At 39.8% G+C, this 27,338-nt stretch overlaps 1 protein-coding gene across 4 annotated transcripts in view; it reads left to right on the top strand.

Moving 5' to 3' along the window:
- Positions 1–27,338, top strand: part of slit2 (slit homolog 2 (Drosophila)) — a 455,515-nt gene that overhangs the window by 282,173 nt on the left and 146,004 nt on the right. For all 4 annotated transcript variants that reach the window (XM_072252964.1, XM_072252963.1, XM_072252962.1 and 1 more), the window contains exons 6-9: positions 12,819–12,890; positions 15,178–15,249; positions 16,640–16,803; positions 19,178–19,322. In XM_072252964.1, coding sequence (XP_072109065.1) covers positions 12,819–12,890; positions 15,178–15,249; positions 16,640–16,803; positions 19,178–19,322 — 453 coding nt within the window. The remainder of the gene's footprint in view (positions 1–12,818; positions 12,891–15,177; positions 15,250–16,639; positions 16,804–19,177; positions 19,323–27,338) is intronic.

Genomic DNA, 27,338 nt, shown 5'->3' with positions numbered 1-27,338 from the left:
GGCAACATCTTAGTAAATCACTTTTGCACTCTTTTTAAAACCTCTACATTATTTTTGTAAGACAAAGTTCAAAGTAAATTTGTTACCAAAATACGTGTATGTTTCACCATATACTACCCTGAGATTTATTTTCTTGCAGATATTCACAATAGATGAAAGAACTAGAATAAAATGAATGCAAAACTACACACAAATAAAGACTAACAAACAACCAAAGTGCAAAAGACAAACTGTGCAAATACAATCAACCAATCAATCAATAAGTAAATGAATAAATAAATAGGCAAACAAACGAACAATTAACTAGACAACCAACCAATTGACCAACTGAGAATATAAGTTGTAAAATCCTTGAAAGTGAGTCCTAGGTTGTGGAATCAGTTCAGTGTTATGGTGAATGAAATTATGCATGCTGTTTCAGGAGCCTGATGGTACAAGGGTAATAACTATTCCTGAACATCGTGGAGTGGGACCTAAAGCTCCAGTACCTCCTTGCTAATGGCAGCAGCGAGAGGAGAGCATGGTCTGGATGATGGGGGTCCTTGTTGATGGATGCTGCTCTCTTGTTGCCACACTCCTTGTAGATGTGCTCAGTAGTGGGGAGGGCTGTTCTTCTGTAATGGTCTGGGCTCTATCCACCACCTTTTGTAGGCTTTTCTATTGTTTGGTTTTGATATTTTTTTTAGATTTTAGATTATGAGGACACGCAGTCCTCTTTTATTGTCATTTAGTAATGCATGCATTAAGAAATGGTACAATATTCCTCCAGTGTGGTATCACAAAATACAGGACAGACCAAGACTGAAAAAACTAACAAAACCACATATTTATAACACATGGATACAACAGTGCAACAACACCATAACTTGAGGAAGAACAGTCCATGGCATAGTAAGTGAATTCAAAGTTTCTCGACAGTCCCACATCTCACGCAGACGGGAGAAGAAAGAGAACTCTCCCTGCCATGCCTGACCACAGTCAGACTCTGAGTCGTCCAAAAACTTCGAGCCTCCGATCAGCCCTCCGACACCGAGTACCGAGCACCATCTCTATCCGAACGATTTGACCTCAGTCTCGATCACCAGCAGCAGGCAAAGCCGGGGATTTTGAGGCCTTCCCTCTGGAAGATTCTTGATCGCGCAGTAACAATGGTAGCGAACCGGCGTTTCGGAAACTCCTCCAGGTGTTCCTCTGTGCTTTCACGTCTGTCTCCATCAAATCAGAATTGTCCACGGCCCCTATTTAATGGATACGATATCATTTTCACCGGAGAGCTGCGCGCATGTAGCGTGCTGCTATCTTCTCCTCCCGCATTCCATACCAAGCTGTGATGCAACCAGTCAGGATACTCTCCACTGTGCGCCTAAAGAAGTTTGTCAAAGTTTTAGATGACAGGTTGAATATGTGCAAACTTATACGAAAGTAGAGGCACTGCTGTGGCTTATTGCCTCTGTGCCTCTACTTTTGCTTTTGACAAGGTCCCACACAGGAGATTAGTGTGCAAACTTAAAGCACACGGCATTGGGGGTAAGGTATTGATGTGGATAGAGAATTGGTTGGCAGACAGGAAGCAAAGAGTGGGGATAAACAGGACCTTTTCAGAATGGCAAGCAGTACCTAGTGGGGTACCACAAGGCTCAGTGCTGGGACCCCAGTTGTTTACAATATCTGTTAATGACTTGGATGAGAGAATTAAATGCAGCACCTCCAAGTTTGCGGATGACACGAAGCTGGGTGGCAGTGTTAGCTGTGAGGGGGAAGCTAAGAGGATGCAGGGTGACTTGGATAGGTTGGGTGAGTGGACAAATTCATGGCAGATGCAATTTAATGTGGATAAATGTAAGGTTATCCACTTTGGTGGCAAAAACAGGAAAACAGATTATTATCTGAATGGTGGCCGATTAGGAAAAGGGGAGGTGCAACGAGACCTGGGTGTCATTATACACCAGTCATTGAAAGTGGGCATGCAGGTACGGCGGGCGGTGAAAAAGGTGAATGGTATGCTGGCATTTATAGCAAGAGGATTCGAGTACAGGAGCAGGGAGGTACTACTGCAGTTGTACAAGGCCTTGGTGAGACCACACCTGGAGTATTGTGTGCAGTTTTGGTCCCCTAATCTGAGGAAAGACATCCTTGCCATAGAGGGAGTACAAAGAAGGTTCACCAGATTGATTCCTGGGATGGCAGGACTTTCATATGATGAAAGACTGGATGAACTAGGCTTATACTCGTTGGAATTTAGAAGATTGAGGGGGGATCTTATTGAAACGTATAAAATCCTAAAGGGATTGGACAGGCTAGATGCAAGAAGATTGTTCCCGATGTTGGGGAAGTCCAGAACGAGGGGTCACAGTTTGAGGATAAAGGGGAAGCCTTTTAGGACCGAGATTAGGAAAAACTTCTTCACACAGAGAGTGGTGAATCTGTGAAATTCTCTGCCACAGGAAACAGTTGAGGCCAGTTCATTGGCTATATTTAAGAGGGAATTAGATACGGCCCTTGTGGCTAAAGGGATCAGGGGGTATGGAGGGAAGGCTGGTACAGGTTTCTGAGTTGGATGATCAGCCATGATCATACTGAATGGCGGTGCTGGCTTGAAGGGCCAAATGGCCTACTCCTGCACCTATTTTCTATGTTTCTATGTTTCTATGTGCCATGCAGCAACCAGAATTGCAGCAATACTTCAAATGTGGCCTAACTAAAGTTGTATAGACCCTCAACATGACTTCCTACTTTTTATACTAAACGACCTGACTGATAAAAGTAAGTATATTCTTTCTTTATCACCATATCTACTTGTGATACCATTTTCAGGAACGCATTGACTTGCTTTTGAAGATCCCTCTGTGTTGCTATGGGTCCTGCTATATTTATATTCTTTCCTACATTTGACCTCCCAAAATGCTACACCCTGCACTTGTCTGGAATAAACCTCATCTGCCATTTCTCCACCCATATCTCCAACTGATCTATATTCTGCTAGAGAATTCCTCACTATCAACAACTCCACTAATTTTTGTGACGTCTGCAACCTAGATTTTCATCCAAATCGTATACATTTCAGAAACAATAGATGTCCCAGCATTGATCCTTTCAGAAGACTACTGGTCACAGCTCCTCATTGAGAATAATAGTTGTCCACTCTAACCTCTGTATTCCATGGTCAAGCCAATTTGAAATGCAGGCTATGAGGTCTGTGTGGATCCCCAGTGCCTGACTTTAATGGAGCATCCTACCATGAGATTCAAGATTGTTTAACATCATTACAAGTGTAAAGGAACACAAAATAACTTACTGTGGATCCGATGCAGCACAAAAGAAAAACCCAATAAGATAAAGAACACAATAATAAAAAAACACAATAAAATATAAATACTTAAGATGGCTTGTATACAGAGATTGATTGTATGTCCATAAAGTGATGCTAGGCACATGAGTGTCTGTACCTAAGGTGGCTGGCAAGAAATATTAAAGTGGTGGTGGTTGCGGGGTGTGGAGGGAGGGTCAGTGAGTGGAGGTGCTGATCACCCTTAATGCTTGGGGAAAGTAACTGTTTTTGAGTCTGGTGATCCAGGTGTGAATGCTATGTAGCCTCCTTCTTGATGGGAGTGGGCTACACAGTCCATGAGCAGGGTGGGAAGGATCTTTCATCATGGTGCTTGCCCTTTTCTGCCACCTTACAGTATATATGTCCTTAAAGGCAGGTAGGTTGTTGCCGATGATTCACTGGGCATTATTATTCCCTGTTGTAGGGCTTTCCTGTTTGCCACAGTGGAGTTTCCGTACCATGCAGTGATGCAGCACGTTAGGATGCTCTTTGCTGCACACTTGTAGAATGATGGCAATATTGATGTGCATAGTCCAACTTGCTTCAACCTCTTCAGAAAGCCGAGGTGTTGGTGAGCTTTCCTGATTGTCTGCAACGTATTCTGAGACCATGAACAGTTGTATGAGAGGTGCACAACCTTACTGGAAATTAACCAATGCTTTAGTAAAGTCCACGTAGGTGGCATCTCCTGCCTTACTCTTATTAGTCATCTGCATCATCTCCTGAAAGAGAATATGATCAAGTTGGTAAGATATAAATTCCCATACACAATATCCAAGCTTGTCCAGGTGTGAGTAAATACTATATTTAAGAACCTTCTCTAATAATCTCCCTACCACTGATGTAAGGCTTACCAGCAGATAATTTCCAGGTTTGTCCCCATTGCTCTTACTAAAAAAAGGAGGAACATTGGCTCTTTTCTGGTCCTCTGGGACCTTGTCTGTGGCTAAAGAAGTTACAAATATCTCTGTCACTTGGTCCTTCAGAAGACCCACCACCTCTTCCTTTTTTGATATCAGCATGACTTAAAATATCAATATGCCCTTTCATGATCTCACTATGCCCCTTGTCCCTCTCCTTGGTAAATATCAATGCAAGTGTTCATTTGGCATTTCATCCACTTCCTCTGGTTCCAGGAATAAACTCCTTCCTTTGTCGTTGAATTGTCCTACCCTCTTCCCAGCTATATATAAAGTGTCTTGGGATTCTCCTTGATCCTATTCACCAAAGGGCATTTTATTGTTCCTTTTAGCTTTCCTTATTTCCAGTTTAAGAGCTTTCCTGTCCCTATTATGTTTAAGGTTAACTCTCCAATTGCAACTTCACTGTCTTTTTGTCTGAATTTACAACATCTCTAATCATCTAAGGAACCTTGATATCTTTCTTTTCTCACAGAAACCTGTTGGTCCTGAATTCTGGCTTTTTGACCTCTTAAGCAAGTCACACATGTTAGGTATGGACTTGCCTACTAACAGCCATTCCCAATCTACTCTCCGCAGATGCTGCCTGAAATTGTTGTAATTAACCTTCCCCCACATAACCACTTTCCCCAGAGGTCTAGTTTTCCCCTTGTGTTAAAATTCAACTAAAATACATTTTGATTGTACCTTTTTAATCTGTGTTAAAATTAAGGAAGATTTTTTGAGGTATAGTCAAAGTTGTACAATATTAACAATAGCAGCCAATTAGCATAAATCAATTAGCAATGTGATATTGACCAGGTGGTAGCTTTAGAAATTTTCACTGTAGAACTAATTATTGGCTAATGCACCAGGCAAAACCCTGTTGTTCTTTGGAATAGCATTATAAAAATTTTGTCTCTGCCAGAGAGAGCAGATAAGGCCTTGCTTTGAGGAATGACCACCCACCCCCAACAGTGTCATCAGTTTGCTTGTGAGCACAACCTAACCAGTGCTCAGCTTAGTCATGTCTTTGCAGCAGGACTTGAACAAAAACCCAGGTATATTTTATCCATAAACCCATTCTATAGTCTTAATTATAATTTATAATCTTAGTAATTTTATTAATCCCCTCTTGTAATTTGTTATAATCATTCCCAGTACTTAAAGACTTTAAAGAAAAGAACTTTGTCTTTATGTCCAAAGTTTAAATCATTAACTTAAATTGTGACCAGCATTGAGCCCAGCTCTAATTCCAGCGGGACTTCACGTTCCACCTCATATTCTAATTTGCTGTCTTTTACCCACACTTTTTGCTTCCTGTCTTAAGATATTTCATAATTCAGTTTGCAACTGACTCCATGGCCATATTTGCTGACCTATTTTGCACGATCTTATAAAGGCTGCCTGCAGTCGACAAAAGTTGACAACACAGAACAAACACCATTTGGTCCATCATGTCTGTGCAGAACCATTCAGCCGAATCCCATCCTTCACAGCCCGAGCCTAGATTGCAGCTCTTCCACTATGTTCAGTGTCTGTGCCTCTACCAGTTTACACAGTGTATCCCAGGCAAGTTCCTTACCTCCCATTTAGTCCTTCTACCAAGTCTCTACCACCTGGTTTTTGACATCTCTAGTAAACAAAAAGATAGCTCCTTCCTATTCATTTTATCCTCCAACCATACGCAATTGTGTAGATTTCAATTAACTCCGACCCTCCTCACCACATACCCACCCAGCTGCTTCTGCCCTGTAGAAAACAGCTCTTACTGGCAATGCTCTTGTAATTCCTCTCTAGAAAGGAGGTATAAATCTTCTAAAAGTCTCTTGTAAAGTCTCTCATGATTGTTGTGTTACTTACACCTCTAATTTCCGGATTTATACCATGCTCTACATTAGCATTATCTTACCCCTTGCTGTTCATCAATTTCCACCCAGCGTGATTCCATTTGCTTTCTCTCTTTACCAGTTAGGTTGAAGGCCTGTTGTCATGCGGTATAATCCTGTGACTATCTCATGAAGTATTTTGGACTCAATCATCTTAATCACAAATTGACATCAGCACCCGGCTGAGAGAAGTTAGTCCATTTTGGTAGGAAAAGTTAGAAAAGAAATATATTACTCCAATGGTGAAAATGCAAAGGGAACTGTTATGCCATACAAAAGGCTATTGTGTAATTGCTGCAATTAATTAGGAAAACTAACAGAGTGTTATTGCTGTAGCTGGTGAATTTGAATGCAAAGGTTGGCAGCCAATCACGTAAAACATTAGTGAGACCGTACCTAAAGTATTATATGCTGAATTGGTCTCCTTATTTAAGGACGGCTGTTAATGCATTGGAATCATATCAGAGAAAGACTAATACTTGGAATAGGTAGATTATGTCAGGATGTGAGGATGGACAGGCTAAGCTGGAGTACATAAGAGTAAGGAGGGCCTTATCTATAAGATTCGGAGCAATCTTGACTGAATGAATGTGAAGAAAATGTTTTGGCTTTTAGGAGAATCTATGTTTGTAGAACTTTCTCAAGACAAAACAAGAAACTCTTACTTAATGTCAACAAAACCAAAATTCTGATTATTGGCTACAGGAGTTAGAAGCCACAGGTCCCTGAGCCAGTCCTTATTAGGAGAACAGTGGTGGAGAGGTTCAGTAGCTTAAGTTAATTGGCAGAGGATCTTCCCAAGGACTAGCATATAAGTGTCATTGCAAAGGAAGCACAACAGTGCCTCTACCTTCCTAGAAGTTTGCGTAGATTGGGCATGAAATCAAAAACTTCTGTACGAACGTCTATGGATGCACAAGTAACTTAAGACATATATTACTTATTATAAGCATTTGATCCTCAGTGCCTCATAATTGATTACAATGATAGCATATTCACCTCATCTCTTGCTGACCCACTGTTCTCTTAGACCTTGCTCAAAGTGCATTGTAGTTGTTGAAAAGCACTTCTGTATTTGACATGCCTTGAGAAATCTGGACTGAAGAAATTGTGTTATATCTGGGGCAGACTCATGCATTATTGTTTCACTGTTTACTACATAGTAAAGTGTTAGCAAGTACGATTCCCATACTCTAATCACACAATGATGCAGTTCCTGTGAATTAGGCTATGGTGTTCAATGGAGTAAAGTGCAGAATCTGCCCTTTCAAATGGTCTTGACTGCGTTTTTCTAGCGCACAGCACAACCAAGATATCACTGCCCCACTTTTTGTACCTTCAAGCAGATAGTGAGGTTTTGCCTGAGCTATGATGATGTCATGACTTTCCCCTTTATTGATTGCAATGCTTGAGATTGGATTTAAGTTATTGACAATGCCCATTAATCCATAACAAAAATCGCAGAAGGAGACCAATTGAAAAAGTGTCGACAGTATAGTGTAGGAGTTGTACCTAATATATTTATCATTTACTGTGTAGTTCACAGACAATCCTGAAGTCTGGATTTATACAAGCCCCAAGCAACCAATAGCACCCAATATATCTGTTATATAAAAAACGTTTCTTTTTTCAAATGAGGCAATGATACCCTTCCAGGCTTCTTGAATATTTGAAGAGAATGCGGTCTGATAAAGCAAATACGAACTTGGCTTATTTTCAGTTAGATTGTGAAAATCTTCAGAAATAGAAAACATGTTTGCCAGCCCTTCACAACAAAACAGTGATTGTTTGCATGATTCATACAATATATCATTGCTCATTGCTAAATCTAGAAAGCCCCAAACATTCGAAGAAGATCTGATTCTGCCATCAGTGAGGAGGTTCCGAGTACAGTTTGTGTAAGTCACCAGATCAAATACTTAAACCGATTCTGTTCAGTGACAACTTTGTTCAAAGTTGAATAAATAAAATGTCTGAGAATGTAGTAGAAACATTGTGCAACATAAATAGGCAACAGAGTTTGACCGAGTCAACTTTACCAGGCATCGCCTCTTTGCTTCTTGGTTATCTTCACTTCATAAGAGGTGAATGCATGGTTCAAGAGCTGTTATTTGCAAGGGGTCTAGAATCAGATACAAAGGGGAGTCAATATTTCAGGTTGTTGAACAATATTTCAAAGAGGACATTCTGCTCACCAACATTCTACTTGTGCATCTGATGGAGCAGTTTCAATAACAGGACATCACCATGGCGGTATTGCTTTCTTGAAAAAGTTGTACCTAAGAAATTTGCCATTTACTATATAATTCACAGACAACATCTTGTTGCAAAAAACCTAAGTGATTAGCTGTACAAACTAATAAATATTGCTATCACAGCAGTAAATAAAATCAAGTACCATGCTCTCAATTCTCAACTATTTCAAGAGATTTGCAGTGAGAATGATGAACAGTTTGAACACTTGCCATTACACACAGATGTCAAAAGGTTCTCAAAAGGAAACTGACTGAGACAGATTCATGTGCTTTTTGAAACTGTGATGATATTCTTTGAACACTCGAATGCTCCATTCAGTAATCAACTCAAGAATATTAGGCATGACATTGCTTATTTGTCAAAGTTATTCACAAAGTTTAATTAAATCAATCTTCAATTGCAAGGAAATGAGGTGAATCTTATCAAAATCAATTCAGTAATGTCCACATTTCTGTCCAAGTTAACCATATTTAAGTCCAACATTGGCTCTAGTGATCTCTTCCAATTTCTGAGACTCTCTGAGCTGGAATAGAAAGAAAGAAGGCCTGACGATGAACTTCAGGTTCCTGTGCCCACCTGGATGAGCTGCATAAAGACATGTCAGATAGATTTCAGGATCTCCTTGTGATCAAAATTCCAGATTGGGTAATTAATCCATTCCTGAGTACTTGTAATGAGGAACTAAGAGGAAGGATGGAAGAGGAACTGATCTTGCTGCAAAATTACTTTGAGCTGAAGCCGTGGTTCAAAAAAATTTTATCAAGACCTTTGGTTGCAGAAAGTAATCTCTGAACGCTTTCCTGCACTGTGGAAAAAGGTCAAGATGTTCTTTATTGCCTTTCCAACATCATATTAGTGGAACGTGGTTTCAGTGCGGTCACCCAACCTCTTTCGAAGCAATGAAATAGATTGCAAATTACTAGACATGGGAATCTGAGATTCCTGAGTGACATTCAGCGTCATGTTGAGAAGCCAATACCACTGCATCAAGCCCATCCATCTCATTGAAAGGTGAAAAAGCAATGAAGTAGTAAATAGCTGGGCAACTAATGTATGCTCTAAAATTATTGATGAAAATTGTTTTTCACTGTAATTAAATAAAGAAATAATTTTATTTGTAGCTTTAAATAGGTTTGAATTTTTTTGCAATTATTTCTCATTGCTTTGAATTTGCTGTTCCTATTTCACTATGCACTGTAAATCAAAATTCTTTAGCATTTTTATATAATGTCCAGAAAGGGAGGGAGGGCACTGGGGCTATGGTCTGGGAGCCAAGGGAGCAATAACCCAAAAATGTTGCGAACCACTGACCTACAGCCTCACTTCAAGGACTCTTTACAACTCAAGCTTGCTGTTAATTTTTTTTTATTTACACTTTTTTTCTTCACTTGCACATTAGTTGTTTGCCAATCTTTGTCTTTTTACGTATAGTTTTCTGTAAAACTCTATTGTATTTCTTTTTTTTTCCTGTTAATGTTTGCAACAAAATGAATCTCAAGATAGTATGTGGTAACATATACGTACTTTGATAATAAATTTACTTTGAACTTGAACTTAACCAGGGACAACTATTTAAAAAATGTTCAGTTAGGATAGAGATACAGCAATTTTTCCCTCACAGAGGGTCATTTCCTTGGAGCTCTTCCTCATTTAAACAGAGTCTAGACATTTTTAAGGCAGAAGTAGTTTGGTATGTTCGGAGGTAAGAGGTTACCTTAGACAGAAAAGAGTGAGATAGTTGAGGTTGTTGAGGGTGGCACGTTTCATCCTTTTCCTTTATGGAAAATATTCGTGCTGAATCCCTTGAATCATTTTATTAAATGGATCCTATTATTTCAAGTGTAGTTTCCCCCCGAATATCTGTTTCCAATATACTTCTTAATCAAGCATATTTAGCATTGCACCAACTTAGAACATTTATTGCTTTTATACTTTTTGTCCTTTTGTATAATTATGTGTAATGCAACTTAACTATGATCACTCTTGCAGTAATGCAGAATACTTCTTAAATATAGAATCTTGCCAATCTTTTATACTTACTAATGCATCAGGTAGTTTCTATACCTGCCAGACCATTGCAAATTTATATTTTAATGATTTTGAAGCATTAGTTCCCTCCCAATACTTCTTCCACTGGTTAACTTCATTTCCTAGGTCTAAATCCATAATTGTCTGTTTGAGGGACTTGCTTAACAAAGTTCTGCTTATGTAATTTAGAGAATTCTATATCGTCCGTTTTAGACATTGACTGTATCTCAGTTAATATGATGATTGAACATCCCCAACTTTACTGCTTTTATGCTTGTTACAAATTTGTTCTTCTTGGACTGTACTGGTTATTCTTTAGACTGTCATTTGGCTATATGTAAGATTATGCTAGATTCCTCTTGCATGTATTTGTTATACCCATTTTAATGAGCCATCATTGTTTCTTTACTAGCATGACTCATCTGAACACCTTGTAACTTGGTATGTTAAGCTTCCTGTCCCTATTTAAGCCAAGATTCTATTACAGCAGAGTTACAAAATACACACGGACTAAGATATTAACTGTCCTGTGCTATCACCAGTGGGATCAAATAATATCACGGTTACATCTATGTACCAGCGCCCTCAACTTACCTGCTTGCTTCCCTGCATAAAGTACAGCCAGGCCACTATTTTTTCAAACACTTGTTCTCATTATTTCTTTTAATTTCTTTTTTTTTTGTTTTCCATTTTGTGTTATGTTTTTCTCCTCTTTGAATCTTTGTTCAACACCCCATCCTGCTGCAAAGATAATCTTCAGACCAATGCTTCGAAATCACTGAAGTATAAATTCATGATGTTCTGGCAGGTATAGGGACTACCTGATGCATTACTAACCATAAAAGATCGGGACGTTTCCAAGTTTAAGCATTCTCTTTTGAATTAATTAACCTCAGCTAAGATTGCTACACAATGGGAATAGTTGACTTCAGCCCCTTATTAGATTGAGTAAGATTAGATGGAGCACCAACTACTTTGTGACTGGTAATAAAAATATGATTTTGGTGTTGGGGCTGATGGTGAGCACAAGGGTGGATTTGGCTGTGACAGCTTGCTATTACATATATCGGAAAAATAAGTAACCAGAAGGCTAATGATATTTGTGTAATTGCACCAATCACTGATCATGTCCTTGAGAAGGTTACATGGATATATTGTATAAAATAGCACTGGATGGTCAATTATAAAAAGAAAACAGAAAGTGGTTCATTATTACATTATTTTTTGGCTTATAGTAGAGAATTGAAAAGAAAAAATAGGTAAGGTTCATCAGCTTACTCTACCGTACATACCTTCTTCTAAGGTCTTCCCAAACCAGTTTTCATTTCTGACCTTGGCCATCAATCATTTGGATTCTGATTTTAGTCCATTATTAACAAATCAACATATAAAGTCATCAATGTATAAATTTCATTGACAAATAAAGATCAGTTTTATTCGAGGGAGGGTTCCAGTCTCCCTTTACATGTGTATCTTTGTTAAATTAAGTGCATATTGGAGAAAAGGCACAACAGTGGATATTCCAGAATTATGGAATCCTGTTCTCTCACTTCTATCTCAAGAATACAGTAACTTCCAAACATTTTGTCTGACTGGAGCTATCTCTGTTAATGACAGATTCAGCTTGCATAATAAAGCAATATTTACTTAATACTGAGGTATCAATATCTCAAATCGCTTTTATTTAAGAGAAGAATACCATCTTGATTTATTTTCTGAAGAGGATTAGTTGTCATGATCACAAAAGGATTATGTTTTCTTTCGTGCTTTATGTGTTTATGGATTTAACTGTAGAGAAAATTGCATACTATCCGCATCTTCCTTTGTAGACCTTTGAGATTGTCTAGTAGTTACTGGATGATAACCGAGCTGCGCTTTGTGTGAGGGAAGTCATTGGCATTTGCCGAGGTTGGTGGAATTAGCATGCAGCTTGGTTTCTCTGATAAATGGATTCTGTTAGGTCATCGAGGGGAACAGTGTGACATTAAGTGATTTACAGTCCTTTTCCTTTAATGAAATTGTTTCAGTGAGATGATGCTGAAAGCTTTTAATGGATAGCTTTTCTTGATGTAATGAAATTGTATTCTGCCGGCATTTAATAAGGTACCGTTATTATTTACTGGAACATAAACTGAGGTGCTGTCGCCTGCACACATTCTGAGGAAGGGCAAACATTTTCAAATGGTTGGTACAGAGAGAATAAATATTAAGGGCCAGATCTTAAGAGGGAGTGCTTATGGTTGTGGTGTCTATATACTTGTGTGAGCAGAGAAGAGAGAAATGGAAAGCTATTTATCACCAGTAAGAATGGTTTAGACTAAGGGCCTAGTTACAGAAAAGCCTTGAGGGAGGCTTTGTGGTACATAACACTGCTAATATTCTGATTTTCTGAGTTTATCCTCCTAATCTATTTAACAGGCAACTGGATTACAACCAGATCAGCTGCATTGAGGATGGAGCATTCAGGGCTTTGCGTGACCTGGAAGTGCTGTGAGTACTGCTTCAATTTGCCTGTGGTGCAGCCCTTTACTGAGGGATTATACGTGGAGTAGTTTATCAGAAGGTTGTAATCTGTGCAGAGGAAAGATGTTCCTATGTCAGACTAAGACCTGGTAAACTATCTGTGCTGGATGTGTTCAAAACAGATTCTACTCCATACATTAAGATCTACAAAAAACCTTTTCCTTCATTTAATCTCTATTACATTGGATACCTGTGAGTAAATGCATATACTGAAAGATACTAAACATAGCTAACATGAAACCACTTCAGAATATTTTTAATTAACTATATACACAGAATAGCTGGTGGAGAAGAAGAATCTTCCAAAGAAGAATCAAGGAAATCTGACAGCACTTGTGTAGTAATTCTGAATTTAATTATGAAATAAGGTTACTGAGCAATGTGTGAAACTCGAGTTGCTTTGCAGCTTGCTACTCAGGAGGTACCAAAAGAAACTAACTATGAAGTTTTGACCTTTTGATGTTGTAATGCAGTCTGTGGTCAAGAGAAAGGCAAAGCCTGGGAGAGTTGAAGCACTTAGCACATTCTTGTCGTGTTTGGCCTTGGGACCCAATGGTCCACATTCTTTGGATATTTGTAGGTATATGAGGAAGCAAAGAAACAGTTCCATTTTTTTTGCAATCATTTTGATCACCAGATGTTCTAAACAAAAGCTGGTCCCTTTCCCTGAGCAAAGGGCATGAAGTCACACTTGGAGTAACTTCTCTGGTTCCTAGCTCATTTCCCATGGAAAAACTGAACCTAATATCTACCAGAACAATTAAAAATCATATTACTTCATACCAAAACTCTTGAGTAAGGTGGCAAAAATTCTGGCAGAAAGCTGAACATATTAACTTTCCCTAAGCTACTTGGTAAGAGTGTTCCATGTAGTTGCATAACTCTTCTGTTACATCACCTGAATTGTTAGTTGTAGTTTTCTTCTTTAACAGGCTGTTTACACAATAACCTCCTCCCAGAGCAGTGTCAAAATGTGCTCTTAGTCTTACAGTAATTTTGAACCACAGCTAGCACACCTTTCTGGCAAACTATTGGTCTTTATGACAACCATTCAGGGAAACATTACAATGTTCAAAATCTTACAGAAGGAAAATAATTATGAAATGGCTTTGCTGTAGTGACCTGAAGAGGAACCTGCATCACAGTAATCTGCATAGACCACTGTGCTTAAAAAAAGTCTGTATTTTTACTTTTTATTTACATAGAAACATAGAAAATAGGTGCAGGAGTAGGCCATTCGGCCCTTCGAGCCTGCACCGCCATTTATTATGATCATGGCTGATCATCCAACTCAGAACACCGCCCCAGCCTTCCCTCCATACCCCCTGACCCCCGTAGCCACAAGGACCATATCTAACTCATTTATCAATCGTATTCTACTTTGGTTTTGTAATAGTTCCAACTGCTTGGTAAGGGTGCTTTCTGCAAACACAGCAGTTAATATAACTTACAATAAAGCAAAGATCAAGGAACAGAAGGCTGGATTCCAGGCACAGCTTCCCATGAAGCAGAATTATGGTCTTTCCAGTACAAAACCTGTTTATTGTCCAGTAATTTGCAAATACTGTTGATACAGTGAGCAGATAGTGTATTGATTTTTTTTTAGAAATAAGACTTGGATATATTCTCTACATGGCTGAAACAATGAATAAACTGCCATGTAACTAGTACAATGGAGGGTGATCCTTCAATTTAATTGTGACAGCATTTCTTACAAAGTTATAGATAGCAAACATTATTAGACATAACTTTGGGGAAATATCACTGATTACTGCAGTATGATTGTTTATATCTTGTGCCTTTGGAAAATATTCCAAAAAATCGAAGATATAAGGGGATGTTAAATGCCTATTGTCAAGTAGCATTTGAATCTTACCTGCACCACAGTTATGCAGTTAAGCCAAGACAGTAAGCACTGATTGAAGGAAAAGAATTGAGATCGACATTTCAAAGTAAGGTTCAAAACAGTACACAAACACTGTCAGTGGCTACTCTCTCCCTATAACTCAAAGCCCACATTTCCATTCTGGTATCAAGCACACAGTTCCGAATAAGCAAATATTTGAACTTCTCACAAAAGACATGATTTGCATGTAAGAGCTTTGAACTTCCCACAGAGCGGAAATGAATTTCCTTCCCAGTATTATAGTTAATTCCACATGGCCCTATCATTAATAACAATCAAATTAATTGTCAAATGTAAGAAATTAAGTAATTTAATGAGATGTGTATCTTGCTTTTTTTTGTCTTGCAGTACTATTAACAATAACAACATCTCTCGACTCTCAGTGGCGAGTTTCAACCATATGCCCAGGCTAAGAACCTTGTAAGTTAAAATAGGAACACCTTTAAGACAAGTACGGTATTTATAAACCTCTAGTACTGGAACAATATTTAAATTAGTGGTTAAATAACAACATTATTCCAAAACTGTATTAAAATGTATTATTCAGAAATACCTCCCATTTCATTAGAACTGTATCTCAAAGTATTTTTATCATATGTTTAATCAGAGACAAGCTAGAGGTGAGCTGGAGACAGTAAAAATGAAATGCTAACGCTGTGGAAATTTATTTTACAGACTATTTTTTCAATATATTTTTATTTTAAGAAAGCACGTCATGTTGGCTACTGAAGCAATCCTATCTTAGAGTATTTAATTAAAAGTAGCTGTCTATCCAGCAATCTCCTGAAAGGAAAATTAGCATGCTGGACAACATTCAGAGTTTCAATATCCATTAAGGTATATTTTGTTAGGATTGAATGCATTGACTAAAAGGTTTTGATGAAATGACATTACATAGTCAAAGCAGGAGTCGAGACAGCAGCTTGATTTATTGCTTTTGTCATCCTTTATTTTACTTTGAGGAACATGAAAGCCAGTCTGAAGTAATTTGCCTAATTTAGGGGATACATTTGTCTGATATTTTATTAATGGCGAGCTGCTTTTTGCCAGTTGGAAAAGAGCCATGTTCTTGTGAAGGTCCTGTCAGGAAAAGCAGCTGACTTAATTCCCTTGCTCACTGCCATTTGTGTCTTTTAATTTCGGAGACTGTATTGAGCACAGGTCCCAAGGGACTAAAATCTGTTAATCCCTTTCAGTGATTAAACAAAAAAGGAGGAAATCAGAAAAAAAAGATGTGAAGAAGATCATTTCATATTGTATTATTATTCTATCTTCTTCAGCAGAAAATGGATGTCATCCACTAAGTGGACTTTGGAGGCCGTTTGTACAGAAGCTAATGATGGCAAGACTGATTGGTGTTTTTAATTAGGAGCCAGAGCTTCTATAAGCATTATTTTTCTCGCTGACAGTACGCTACCACTGTTGTGCATTTTGCTTCTTTTCACTGTTGTTTGGTGAGACTTAAGTTTTTGAATTCCATAATTGGTCTTCTGGCTCTTTGGTGTTTCTTGAGCTCGTAATCCAGCCAAAGGGGAATGCTTTCAATTGATTTTGTGACAACTGAGCCAACTTTTATTAATTAATTAATCTTTAGCTAAAAGGCTGCTGTCACACAAATGCTGCTTGGGGAGAGAAAAAAAACATTGGAAGCATTGGAACTGACCCTGTCAGGGAGCCTTAAATTTTCAGATGAGATTAAAAGATTGATCCTTGATTTTCTCTCCATAAGCATGGATCGCTGAAATTGCATCACTCATTCTCCCTTGTTCACTTAAACATATTAACTCTGTTCCTTGCATTTTTATTCCAGCCGCCTCCATTCAAACAACCTGTTTTGCGACTGCCATTTAGCATGGCTTGCTGATTGGCTGCGGCAGCGCCCGCGGGTTGGGCTTTACACTCAGTGCACGGGTCCTGGTCACCTGAGGGGCCACAATGTTGCCGAGGTACAAAAGAAGGAGTTTATTTGCTCTGGTAAGTGGAGAACAAAAGTACTGATCAAAGTGCATATGTACATTACACTAAAATGTAGGAAGCTGGTGTTCATTTGCTTTTTGAGTAGAGTTGTATTTCCATAGTATGTACAATATGTACCAGAAATAATGAATGGAATATGTTGTAATTACTTAGCTGCTGAGCAGTGTATATAAGGTAGTTTTTGTCTTTAAATTTCAAATTAGTAAAAGCATTTATTGAAATGTATTATTAGTAATATATGTATGCCTTTATTAATACTTGTTTGCTAAATTATGCTAAGAAAAATACAAATTAAATGAATATATCAATAATAAGATATATGATTTAAGATGATGAGCAATATTTTAATATCTGTCATTATCAGTGTAATTATTGTTCTACATAAATGAAATGTTGATGTTAGAAATATTAGATGAGAAACCTATTGCTCCGCATGACTGGTTGCTTTTTATTCCCTAGATCTCTGCATGTGTTGGGTCCTGAGGGAACAAGAATATTGGGAGAGGGTCTTTCTTTTAGTTACAGTCTTTTCATCTTTACTGGTAATTCAGGAAAAAAAATCTGACTTTCATTGGGATGTTATGGCTGTCACAAAGGTGTGCAAGGTGTGTCATCAGCAGACTTTGCCTTCTTTCAAGCCACTCGACAGTGAAGTGCAGCTTCTATCTTGCTCGCAAATGCTGCGTACTTTGTTGCCTCTCCTGTATGTACTAAACATTCTTTTCTTTCCTCTTACTAGTTGCTAAGCTGAAAGATGCTCTCTTCTATATATTTTAGAAATTGAGGTCTAAGTAGCCAAAAACATCCATAATTGTTCAGTCTTTTGGTAATCACACGCAGTTTATGACAAGGGCTAATGCATGGTGTTAATCTCATTGTGTTTTTTTATTATTTTTATCTCATGCTATCCAGATGAGGATGAAGGCAAGTTTGCTTATATTTTTGTATTCTGCTCATTATTCTCAATGCTCTCCTGTTCTGTCCTTTTGCAAACTGAATCTTGAAGAATCCTTTTGAGTTATTACTAAGAAATACATTTTCACGCTACCAGCCAATTTATTAATTTTTTGTTTTCTTACTTGCTACCAGAATTTCTACCCCTTTCCCTAATACAAAATAATAGGGACAAGACAGAAAGCAACCCTGTGAATCAAAGATGTGAAAAGATGGCGGAGGTTCAAGTCCAGACCCAAAACCTTGAGAACAAAGATTTTTGTTAATGATCTTAACCAGGGAATTTGATCGTTGTCTCTACTTCACCAAGAGCTGCTGTTGTAATTTACAATATACAAGTCATTAAGTCAATATTCATCTCCTGTCATCTGCACAGAATTGTACAATGTAGTTCACTTCCAAAATCTGGTTCCCTTGCATTAGTTTCTATATGCATAGTTTAGTGCAGGTAATCTCCTTGACCTTGAAGTTGCCATTTCTGTTATCATTTAAATATGTTACATAGCTGCAATATATCTTAACAAGTTGAGATTAAACTGACTCATCATTTACCTCTTGCTCTGATGCAAGATAATTCTGCTGACTCCCACTTACATGTATTTAGCAATGTGTACTTCCATTTATTGCCTAGAATAACTGAAACACACATCTGGCATAGGCACATAACCAGATGTAAAAGCAGTGCGTGTGGGCTATTGACCAAATTCTCGACCTTAGCAACATGTAGCAGGGCTATCTACTTATCAGTTGGCATAAATATTCATTTTATTCGCTGTTGAGCCTGTGGATAGTTTTATGACTGTAATTTGCATGTATTAAGTTTAAGATGTAATTGTCAGTACCTAACATTAGTCTCTGTGTTCAATGGCTTCATTAGTTGCTGCAGTGTGCATTATTAGAGTTAGTATTATTGCAGATACCTTATGTAGCTAAATAATTGCTGCAAAAGATTCAGCCTGAGTATATCAAAACCAGCATGAAGAATGGCACTGGAACATGCGCATCTGCCTCAGTGGGTTTGTTGTGTGTACAGTAATATTCACTTCGGTTAGATGCATCAGAGTCCAGATTGTATGGTTTTATTCTCCTGCTCATATAAAATGAGAACTGCAGGTTATATGTGTAGTTGGGTTTGTAAGTCATGTTTAAAGTCCCCATCTATTTTCATTTTTAGCGTAGGTTTTTATTTAACTCTGGGGATAACATAGCTGTATCTGCAATAGTAATTCATTTTGAAAAGTTATTGGTCATTAGGGTTCCACCTGGTCATCCATTCATTCATTATGTTATGAGTACACATAGAGAGAGAACAAAATGATAAACTCCATTTAAAGCTGGCCAGCTCAATATAAAAGGGAGAAATTTAAACGCACGGTAGGTTTCAGTGATATCATCCTCTTTCCTTTTGTTCCACTAGGCCCCCAGAGTTCGATGGCACAGTCTTGCAGTGTCCACTCCAAGTCCTGCCCAACTGTCTGCACATGCAGCAACAGCATTGTGGACTGCCGCGGCAAGGGCCTCGCTGAGATATCAAGCAATCTTCCGGAAAGTATCACCGAAATGTAAGCTTCTGGTTTTTTTTCTTCAGTGAGGAGCACTAACGTTTCAACCACTTTCAAAGAGCTCAATATTTCAGATGATTTCTCTTGAATTAAGTTTCTCGTTAAAGTTAAAAGTTTTGTTTGACTGGCTAATGAATTAATTCACTCATGGCAGGTAGAGTCCTTGTGTCAAAAGGCATCATTATAGACAACCTAATTTTTAAGTGTATGTTTAACATATAAAACTGTTGGATTAGACACTTTTGTTAAATACTCTGTGGGATAAACGCTGACAGTATATTTTTGGGTCGTAATCTGGTAAAATGTATTAAAATAAACAGAATAAAGATAAGGAGAACGCTAATAAGTAAATTATTTATTTCCCTTTGCTATCAAGTGGGCAATAACAAAGTGTCTCCTTCATTATAATTAACTTCTGTGCCATTGCTTCTGTGTGTTGTGCAATGATAGCGATTTTGGATGTTGAAAATGTTGCTTTCCATACAATAAATTCAGTTTTTGGTGTCTAAAATAAGGATCTAAGCAAGATGTAAAACATGGCGCATTTTACAGAGTGTATTCCGCTGCACCCACTCAAACAAAACGTAACCACCGGAAATTTTGGCATCAACATGAAAGCAAAATACGTCATGTATGAGAAATTTGAAATGGTTTAGAAAGCCGACAGCTCCAGTTGTGAAATGGTCCATATCCTAACACTGCAGCAGATTAGCAAAGACAACAGGGTTGTCACCAAATGGTAATGGCTGGGACTCCGCCCACTGGCTGAGTGTTTAACATACTAGGTCAGAATATTTTCAACTAGTCCCTATTACGGTGTAAACTTGATTTTCATGCTTTCCTGCATAAGTGGCTGTTAAGTCCCTAAAATAAGTTCTCTTTCTCTTTCTGATGTGCTATAAAACTCATTCTTTCAACTATTTTTTGGTTATCTCCTCTAACGTTACTGCGGTCACTTTGTTTGTTGATGCTGTGGAAGCAAAAGAAAAGCAAAATAACATAAAAAGAGGAAATCCTGCAAATCGACAGCTGGGCAGGCGGCAGCCGCGGAAGAAAGGATGTCTGAAGTCGATACTCCTGCATCCTAGCTGTAAAAACCTGGAGAAGCATACAGCCTCTAATCAGATACAAAGGGTGAGAATGTGGGAAGGAAGGCAGGTGACATTTAAAGAACACTGAGGTTTGTTTGATGCATGAGAAGGCGAGGTAGTAGTGGGACTGAAACGAGTATGTGCTGCAACAGGGCAAGGTGAAGATGGGAATGGTTGAATTGTTGAACCATGTTTGTTGAGTCCAGAATATTATAAAACCCATAACTGAAAGATGAGCTTGGTTGCTCAAGCTTGTAAAAACTACAATAAAGCCTATTACAGCTTCAACTTTTCCCAGTTCCAAACATAAGTCATCAGTTTGAAACACAAAGTCTGTTTAATTCTCTGCAGGTGAGTACAGTGTGCAGCATTGAAAGCGCTGGATAAGTACAAGTAGCTGCTATTCAAAATTCAACTAATTTTAAGAAAGAATTGTTATCCTGTGATTTGACTGAAGGCTGACTTTTCTTTCCTCCACCACTCTACACATATAGTGACAGCATACCAACCTCAACAATAGATGAGTGAAATATTCCTCAGGTTCTATATTGTCAAAATGTATTTCTCTGTTTACACGTGTAATTGATAACACGAAAGCCTTGAGGCACCAAGAATAACGTAAGTATAGCTTCAGAGGGTGGAACTCAGACAAACACTAGATTTTGCAGTGTGAAACCAATATCATTCATTTTGCCTCAGGTGAGAGGAATTTTCTGTTTTTGGTGAATGCCACAATATTCAATCTTACAATATGACATCACTTCACTCTGAATTACTGCACATACAGAACTGAATTAACTTACCATGATGATTGATGTTTGTGCCATGTGAAAACACGAGGAATAGCATTTGAAGAGGTCAAGTAATTTAGCTCCAATAAATATAGACAGCGCAAAAGAGTGGTTTGCCAATGTGTCAGATCACTAAAACTAGCAGGTCCTTGGCGTATTTAACTTGATGCATTCAAACCCAGAAAATAAGGTGATTAGTAAAGTGTGATACGTGAGATCGTTCTTCATGCATGCTTTAGATAAAGCTGAGCCCAGAATAAACAAACAATCTGACAGAGAAATTGAAGGCTGAGTTAGATTTCTTTCCTCTTTAACTCAAAGAATTCTCATCCCTGATAATGCTGGTAGAATACCTGGAGATGGATGAAATGGCTCTCAAATATTCAGTTAGCTGAGCCTGTTAGTATGAAGAGATAGCATTTACATACAATCACTTAGAGATGAAAATAACTTGCTGTCTTCCACAATATCCTGCATTGGTGTCACTGATCACACACAATGCTCCTGGGAATTGCAATCAGAGACAAACAATGTTCAGATGACATTCATTTATTCACGACTGAATCAGAATTAGGCTTCTTATCACTGAAGTCTGTCATTAAATTTCTTATTTTCTAGTAGCAGTACAGTGTAAGACTTAAAAAATACTACAAGTTACAACAAGAAGTAAACAGTGCCAAAGGCGAACACCCCCATATCAGTGACAGATGTAATCAGTCAGAATGCTCTCCGCGGTACATCTGTACACTTTGCTAGAGTCATTGTTAATTGAACCTTTGTCGATCAGAAAAAATATTGCAAAAATATTTATTTTGATAGACAGAATATTTTATAGACTGAGTTTAATAGAGAGAATTCGTACCCAAGCATTTGGCTTTCCATTTCAAATGGCTTCCAGTGGAAAGTTCCGGAATCCACTTTGATAATATTTGGGAGATATGCAAACCGGTGGACCGTAGAGGGCGGTGTACCTTCTGTACAGTGTAGAGGTCTGTGTACCCGTTATACAATGCAGAGGGATGTGTACCTATTATACACTGCAGAGGGCTGTGTACCCATTATGCATTGTAAAGGGCTGTGTACCCATTATACACTGCAGAGGGCTGTGTACTCATTATACACTGCAGAGGGCCGTGTACTCATTATACACGGCAGAGGGCTGTGTACCCATTATGCATTGTAAAAGGCTGTGTACCCATACACTGTAGACAGTTGTGTACCCACTGTGCTCTGTGCAGGGCTATGTACCCACTGTGCACTGTGCAGGGCTATATACTTACTGTGCACTGTAAAGGTTTATGTACCCTCTGTACACTGTAGAGGGCTGTGTCCTGTTGTACACTATAGAGGGATGTGTATCTGTTATACACTGCAGAGGGCCGTGTACCCATTATACATTGTAGAGGGCTGTGTACCCATTATACATTGTAGAGGGCCGTGTACCCATTATACGCTGTAGAGGGCTGTGTACCCATTATACACTGTAGAAGGATGTGTTCCCATTATGCACTGTAAAGGGCTGTGTAGCCACTGTGTACTATAGAGAGTAGTGTACCCCCTGTGCACTGTTAAGGGCTATATAGCCACTGTGCACTGTAAAGGTTTCTGTACCCTCTGTACACTATAGAGGGCTGTGTCCTGTTGTACACTGTAGAGTGCTGTGTACCCAATATACACTGTAGAGGGCCGTGTACCCATTGTACACTGTAGAGGGCCGTGTACCCATTATACACTGTAGGGGGCCGTGTACGCATTATGCACTGTAGGGGGCCGTGTACCCATTATGCACTGTAGAGGGCCGTGTACCCATTATACACTGTAGAGGGCCGTGTACCCATTATGCACTGTAGAGGACCGTGTACCCATTATACACTGTAGAGGGCTGTGTACCCATTATGCACTGCAGAGGACCGTGTACCCATTATACACTGTAGAGGAACATGTACCCATTATACACTGTAGAGGACCGTGTACCCATTATACACTGTAGAGGGCCGTGTACCCATTATACACTGTAGAGGGTTGTGTATCCATTATACACTGTAGAGGGCTGTGTACTCATTATACATTGGTGAGGGCTGTTTATCCATTATACACTGTAGAGAGCTGTGTACCCATTATACACTGTAGAGGGCTGTTTACCCATTATACACTGTAGAGGGCTGTGTACCCATTATACACTGTAGAGGGCTGTGTACCCATTATACACTGTAGAGGGCCGTGTACCCATTATACACTGTAGAGGGCCATGTACCCATTATACACTATAGAGGGCCGTGTACCCATTATACACTGTAGAGGGTTGTGTATCCATTATACACTGTAGAGGGCTGTGTACTCATTATACACTGTTGAGGGCTGTGTACCCATTATACACTGTAGAGAGCTGTGTACCCATTATACACTGTAGAAGGATGTGTTCCCATTATGCACTGTAAAGGGCTATATAGCCACTGTGTACTATAGAGAGTAGTGTACCCCCTGTGCACTGTTGAGGGCTATATAGCCACTGTGCACTGTAAAGGTTTCTGTACCCTCTGTACACTATAGAGGGCTGTGTCCTGTTGTACACTGTAGAGGGCTGTGTACCCGTTATACACTGAAGAGTGTTGTGTAGCCATTATACACTGTAGAGTGCTGTGTACCCAATATACACTGTAGAGGGCTGTGTACCCATTATGCACTGTAGGGGGCCGTGTACCCATTATACACTGTAGAGGGTTGTGTACTCATTATACACTGTAGAGGGCCATGTACCCATTATAAATTGTAGATGGGTGTTTACCCATTGTGCACTGTAGAGAGCTGTGTACCCATTATACACTGTAGAGGGCTGTGTACCCATTATACACTGTAGAGGGCTGTGTACTCATTATACACTGTAGAGGGCTGTGTACCCATTATACACTATAGAGGGTTGTGTACCCATTATACACTGTAGAGAGCTGTGTACCCAGTATACACTGTAGAAGGATGTGTTCCCATTATGCACTGTAAAGGGCTGTGTAGCCACTGTGTACTATAGAGAGTAGTGTACCCCCTGTGCACTGTTAAGGGCTATATAGCCACTGTGCACTGTAAAGGTTTCTGTACTCTCTGTACACTATAGAGGGCTGTGTCCTGTTGGACACTGTAGAGGGCCGTGTACCCGTTATACACTGTAGAGGGCCGTGTACCCGTTATACACTGTAGAGGGCCGTGTACCCATTATACAATGTAGAGTGCCGTGTACCCATTATACACTGTTGGGGGCCGTGTACCCATTATGCACTGTAGGGGGCCGTGTACCCATTATGCACTGTAGGGGCCGTGTACCCATTATGCACTGTAGGGGGCCGTGTACCCATTATGCACTGTAGGGGCCGTGTACCCATTATGCACTGTAGTGGGCCGTGTACCCATTATACATTGTAGAGGGCTGTGTACCCGTTATACACTGTAGAGGGCCGTGTACCCGTTATACACTGTAGAGGGCCGTGTACCCATTATACAATGTAGAGTGCCGTGTACCCATTATACACTGTAGGGGGCCGTGTACCCATTATGCACTGTAGGGGGCCGTGTACCCATTATGCACTGTAGGGGCCGTGTACCCATTATGCACTGTAGTGGGCCGTGTACCCATTATACATTGTAGATGGGTGTTTACCCATTATACACTGTAGAGGGCTGTGTATTCATTATACACTGTTGAGGGCTGTGTACCCATTATACACTGTAGATGGCTGTGTACCCATTATACACTGTAGAGGGCTGTGTACTCATTATACATTGTAGAGGGCTGTGTACTCATTATACACTGTAGGGGGCCGTGTACCCATTATACACTGTAGAGGGCTGTGTACCCATTATACACTATAGAAGGATGTGTTCCCATTATGCACTGTAAAGGGCTGTGTAGCCACCGTGTACTATAGAGAGTAGTGTACCCCCTGTGCACTGTTGAGGGTTATATAGCCACTGTGCACTGTAAAGGTTTCTGTACCCTCTGTACACTATAGAGGGCTGTGTCCTGTTGTACACTGTAGAGTGCTGTGTACCCGTTATACACTGTAGAGGGTTGTGTATCCATTATACACTGTAGGGGTGTTGTGTACCCAATATACACTGTAGAGGGCTCTGTACCCATTAAACACTGTAGAGGGTTGTGTATCCATTATACACAGTAGAGGGCTGTGTACCCATTATACACTGTAGAGGGCTGTGTACTCATTATACACTGTAGAGGGCTGTGTACTCATTATACACTGTTGAGGGCTGTGTACCCATTATACACTGTAGATGGCTGTGTACTCATTATACATTGTAGAGGGCTGTGTACTCATTATACACTGTAGTGAGTTGTGTATTCATTATACACTGTAGAGGGCTGTTTATCCATTATACACTGTAGAGAGCTGTGTACCCTGTGTGCACTGTACAGGGCTATATAGCCACTGTGCACTGTGCACGGCTGTGTACCCTCTGTGCACTGTGCAGGGCTGTGTACCCACTGTGCACTGTGCAGGTCTGTGTACCCACTGTGCACTGTAAAGGTTTGTGTACCCTCTGTACACTGTAGAGGGCTGTGTCCTGTTGTACACTGTAGAGGGATGTGTATCTGTTATACATTGTAGAGAGCTGTTTATCCATTATACACTGTAGAGAGCTGTGTACCCATTATACACTGTAGAAGGATGTGTTCCCATTATGCACTGTGAAGGGCTATATAGCCACTGTGCACTGTAAAGGTTTCTGTACCTTCTGTACACTATAGAGGGCTGTGTCCTGTTGTACACTGTACAGGGCTGTGTACCCATTATACACTGTAGAGGGTTGTGTATCCATTATACACTATAGAGGGCTGTGTACCCATTATACACTGTAGAGGGCCGTGTACCCGTTATACACTGTAGAGGGCCGTGTACCCGTTGTACACTGTAAAGAGCCGTGTACCCATTATACAATGTAGAGGGCCATGTACACATTATACACTGTAGAGGGCCGTGTACCCATTATGCACTGTAGAGGGCCGTGTACCCATATACACTGTAGGGGGCCGTGTACCCATTATGCACTGTAGGGGGCCGTGTACCCATTATACACTGTAGAGGGCCGTGTACCCATTATACAATGTAGCGGGCCGTGTACCCATTATACATTGTAGATGGGTGTTTACCCATTATACACTGTAGAGGGCTGTTTACCCATTATACACTGTAGAGGGCTGTGTACTCATTATACACTGTAGAGGGTTGTGTACCCATTATACACTGCAGAGGGCTGTGTACCCATTATACACTGTAGAGGGCTGTGTACCCATTATACACTGTAGAAGGATGTGTTCCCATTATGCACTGTAAAGGGCTGTGTAGCCACTGTGTACTATAGAGAGTAGTGTACCCCCTGTGCACTGTTGAGGGTTATATAGCCACTGTGCACTGTAAAGGTTTCTGTACCCTCTGTACACTATAGAGGGCTGTGTCCTGTTGTACACTGTAGAGGGCTGTGTACCCATTCTACACTGTAGAGGGCTGTGTATCCATTATACACTGTGGAGGGCTGTGTACCCATTATACATTGTAGAGGGCTGTATACCCATTATACACTGTAGAGGGTTGTGTACCCATTAAACACTGTAGAGGGCTGTGTATCCATTATACACTGTAGTGGGATGTGTACCCATTATACACTGTAGAGGGCTGTGTACCCATTATACACTGTAGAGGGCTGTGTACTCATTGTACACTGTAGAGGGCTGTGTACTCATTATACACTGTTGAGGGCTGTGTACCCATTATACACTGTAGAGAGCTGTGTACCCACTGTGCACTGTGCAGGGCTGTGTACCCACTGTGCACTGTAAAGGTTTGTCTACCCTCTGTACACTGTAGATGTCTGTGTCATGTTGTACACTGTAGAGGGCTGTGTACCCATTATACACTGTAGAGGGCTGTGTACTCATTATACACTGTTGAGGGCTGTGTACCCATTATACACTGTAGAGAGCTGTGTACCCACTGTGCACTGTGCAGGGCTGTGTACCCACTGTGCACTGTAAAGGTTTGTCTACCCTCTGTACACTGTAGATGTCTGTGTCATGTTGTACACTGTAGAGGGCTGTGTACCCATTATACACTGTAGAGGGCTGTGTA

The sequence above is a fragment of the Mobula birostris genome, chromosome 3, assembly GCF_030028105.1.
Source record: "Mobula birostris isolate sMobBir1 chromosome 3, sMobBir1.hap1, whole genome shotgun sequence".
In the NCBI taxonomy this organism is placed as follows: domain Eukaryota; kingdom Metazoa; phylum Chordata; class Chondrichthyes; order Myliobatiformes; family Myliobatidae; genus Mobula; species Mobula birostris.
This window is presented reverse-complemented; position numbering and strand designations above follow the sequence as displayed.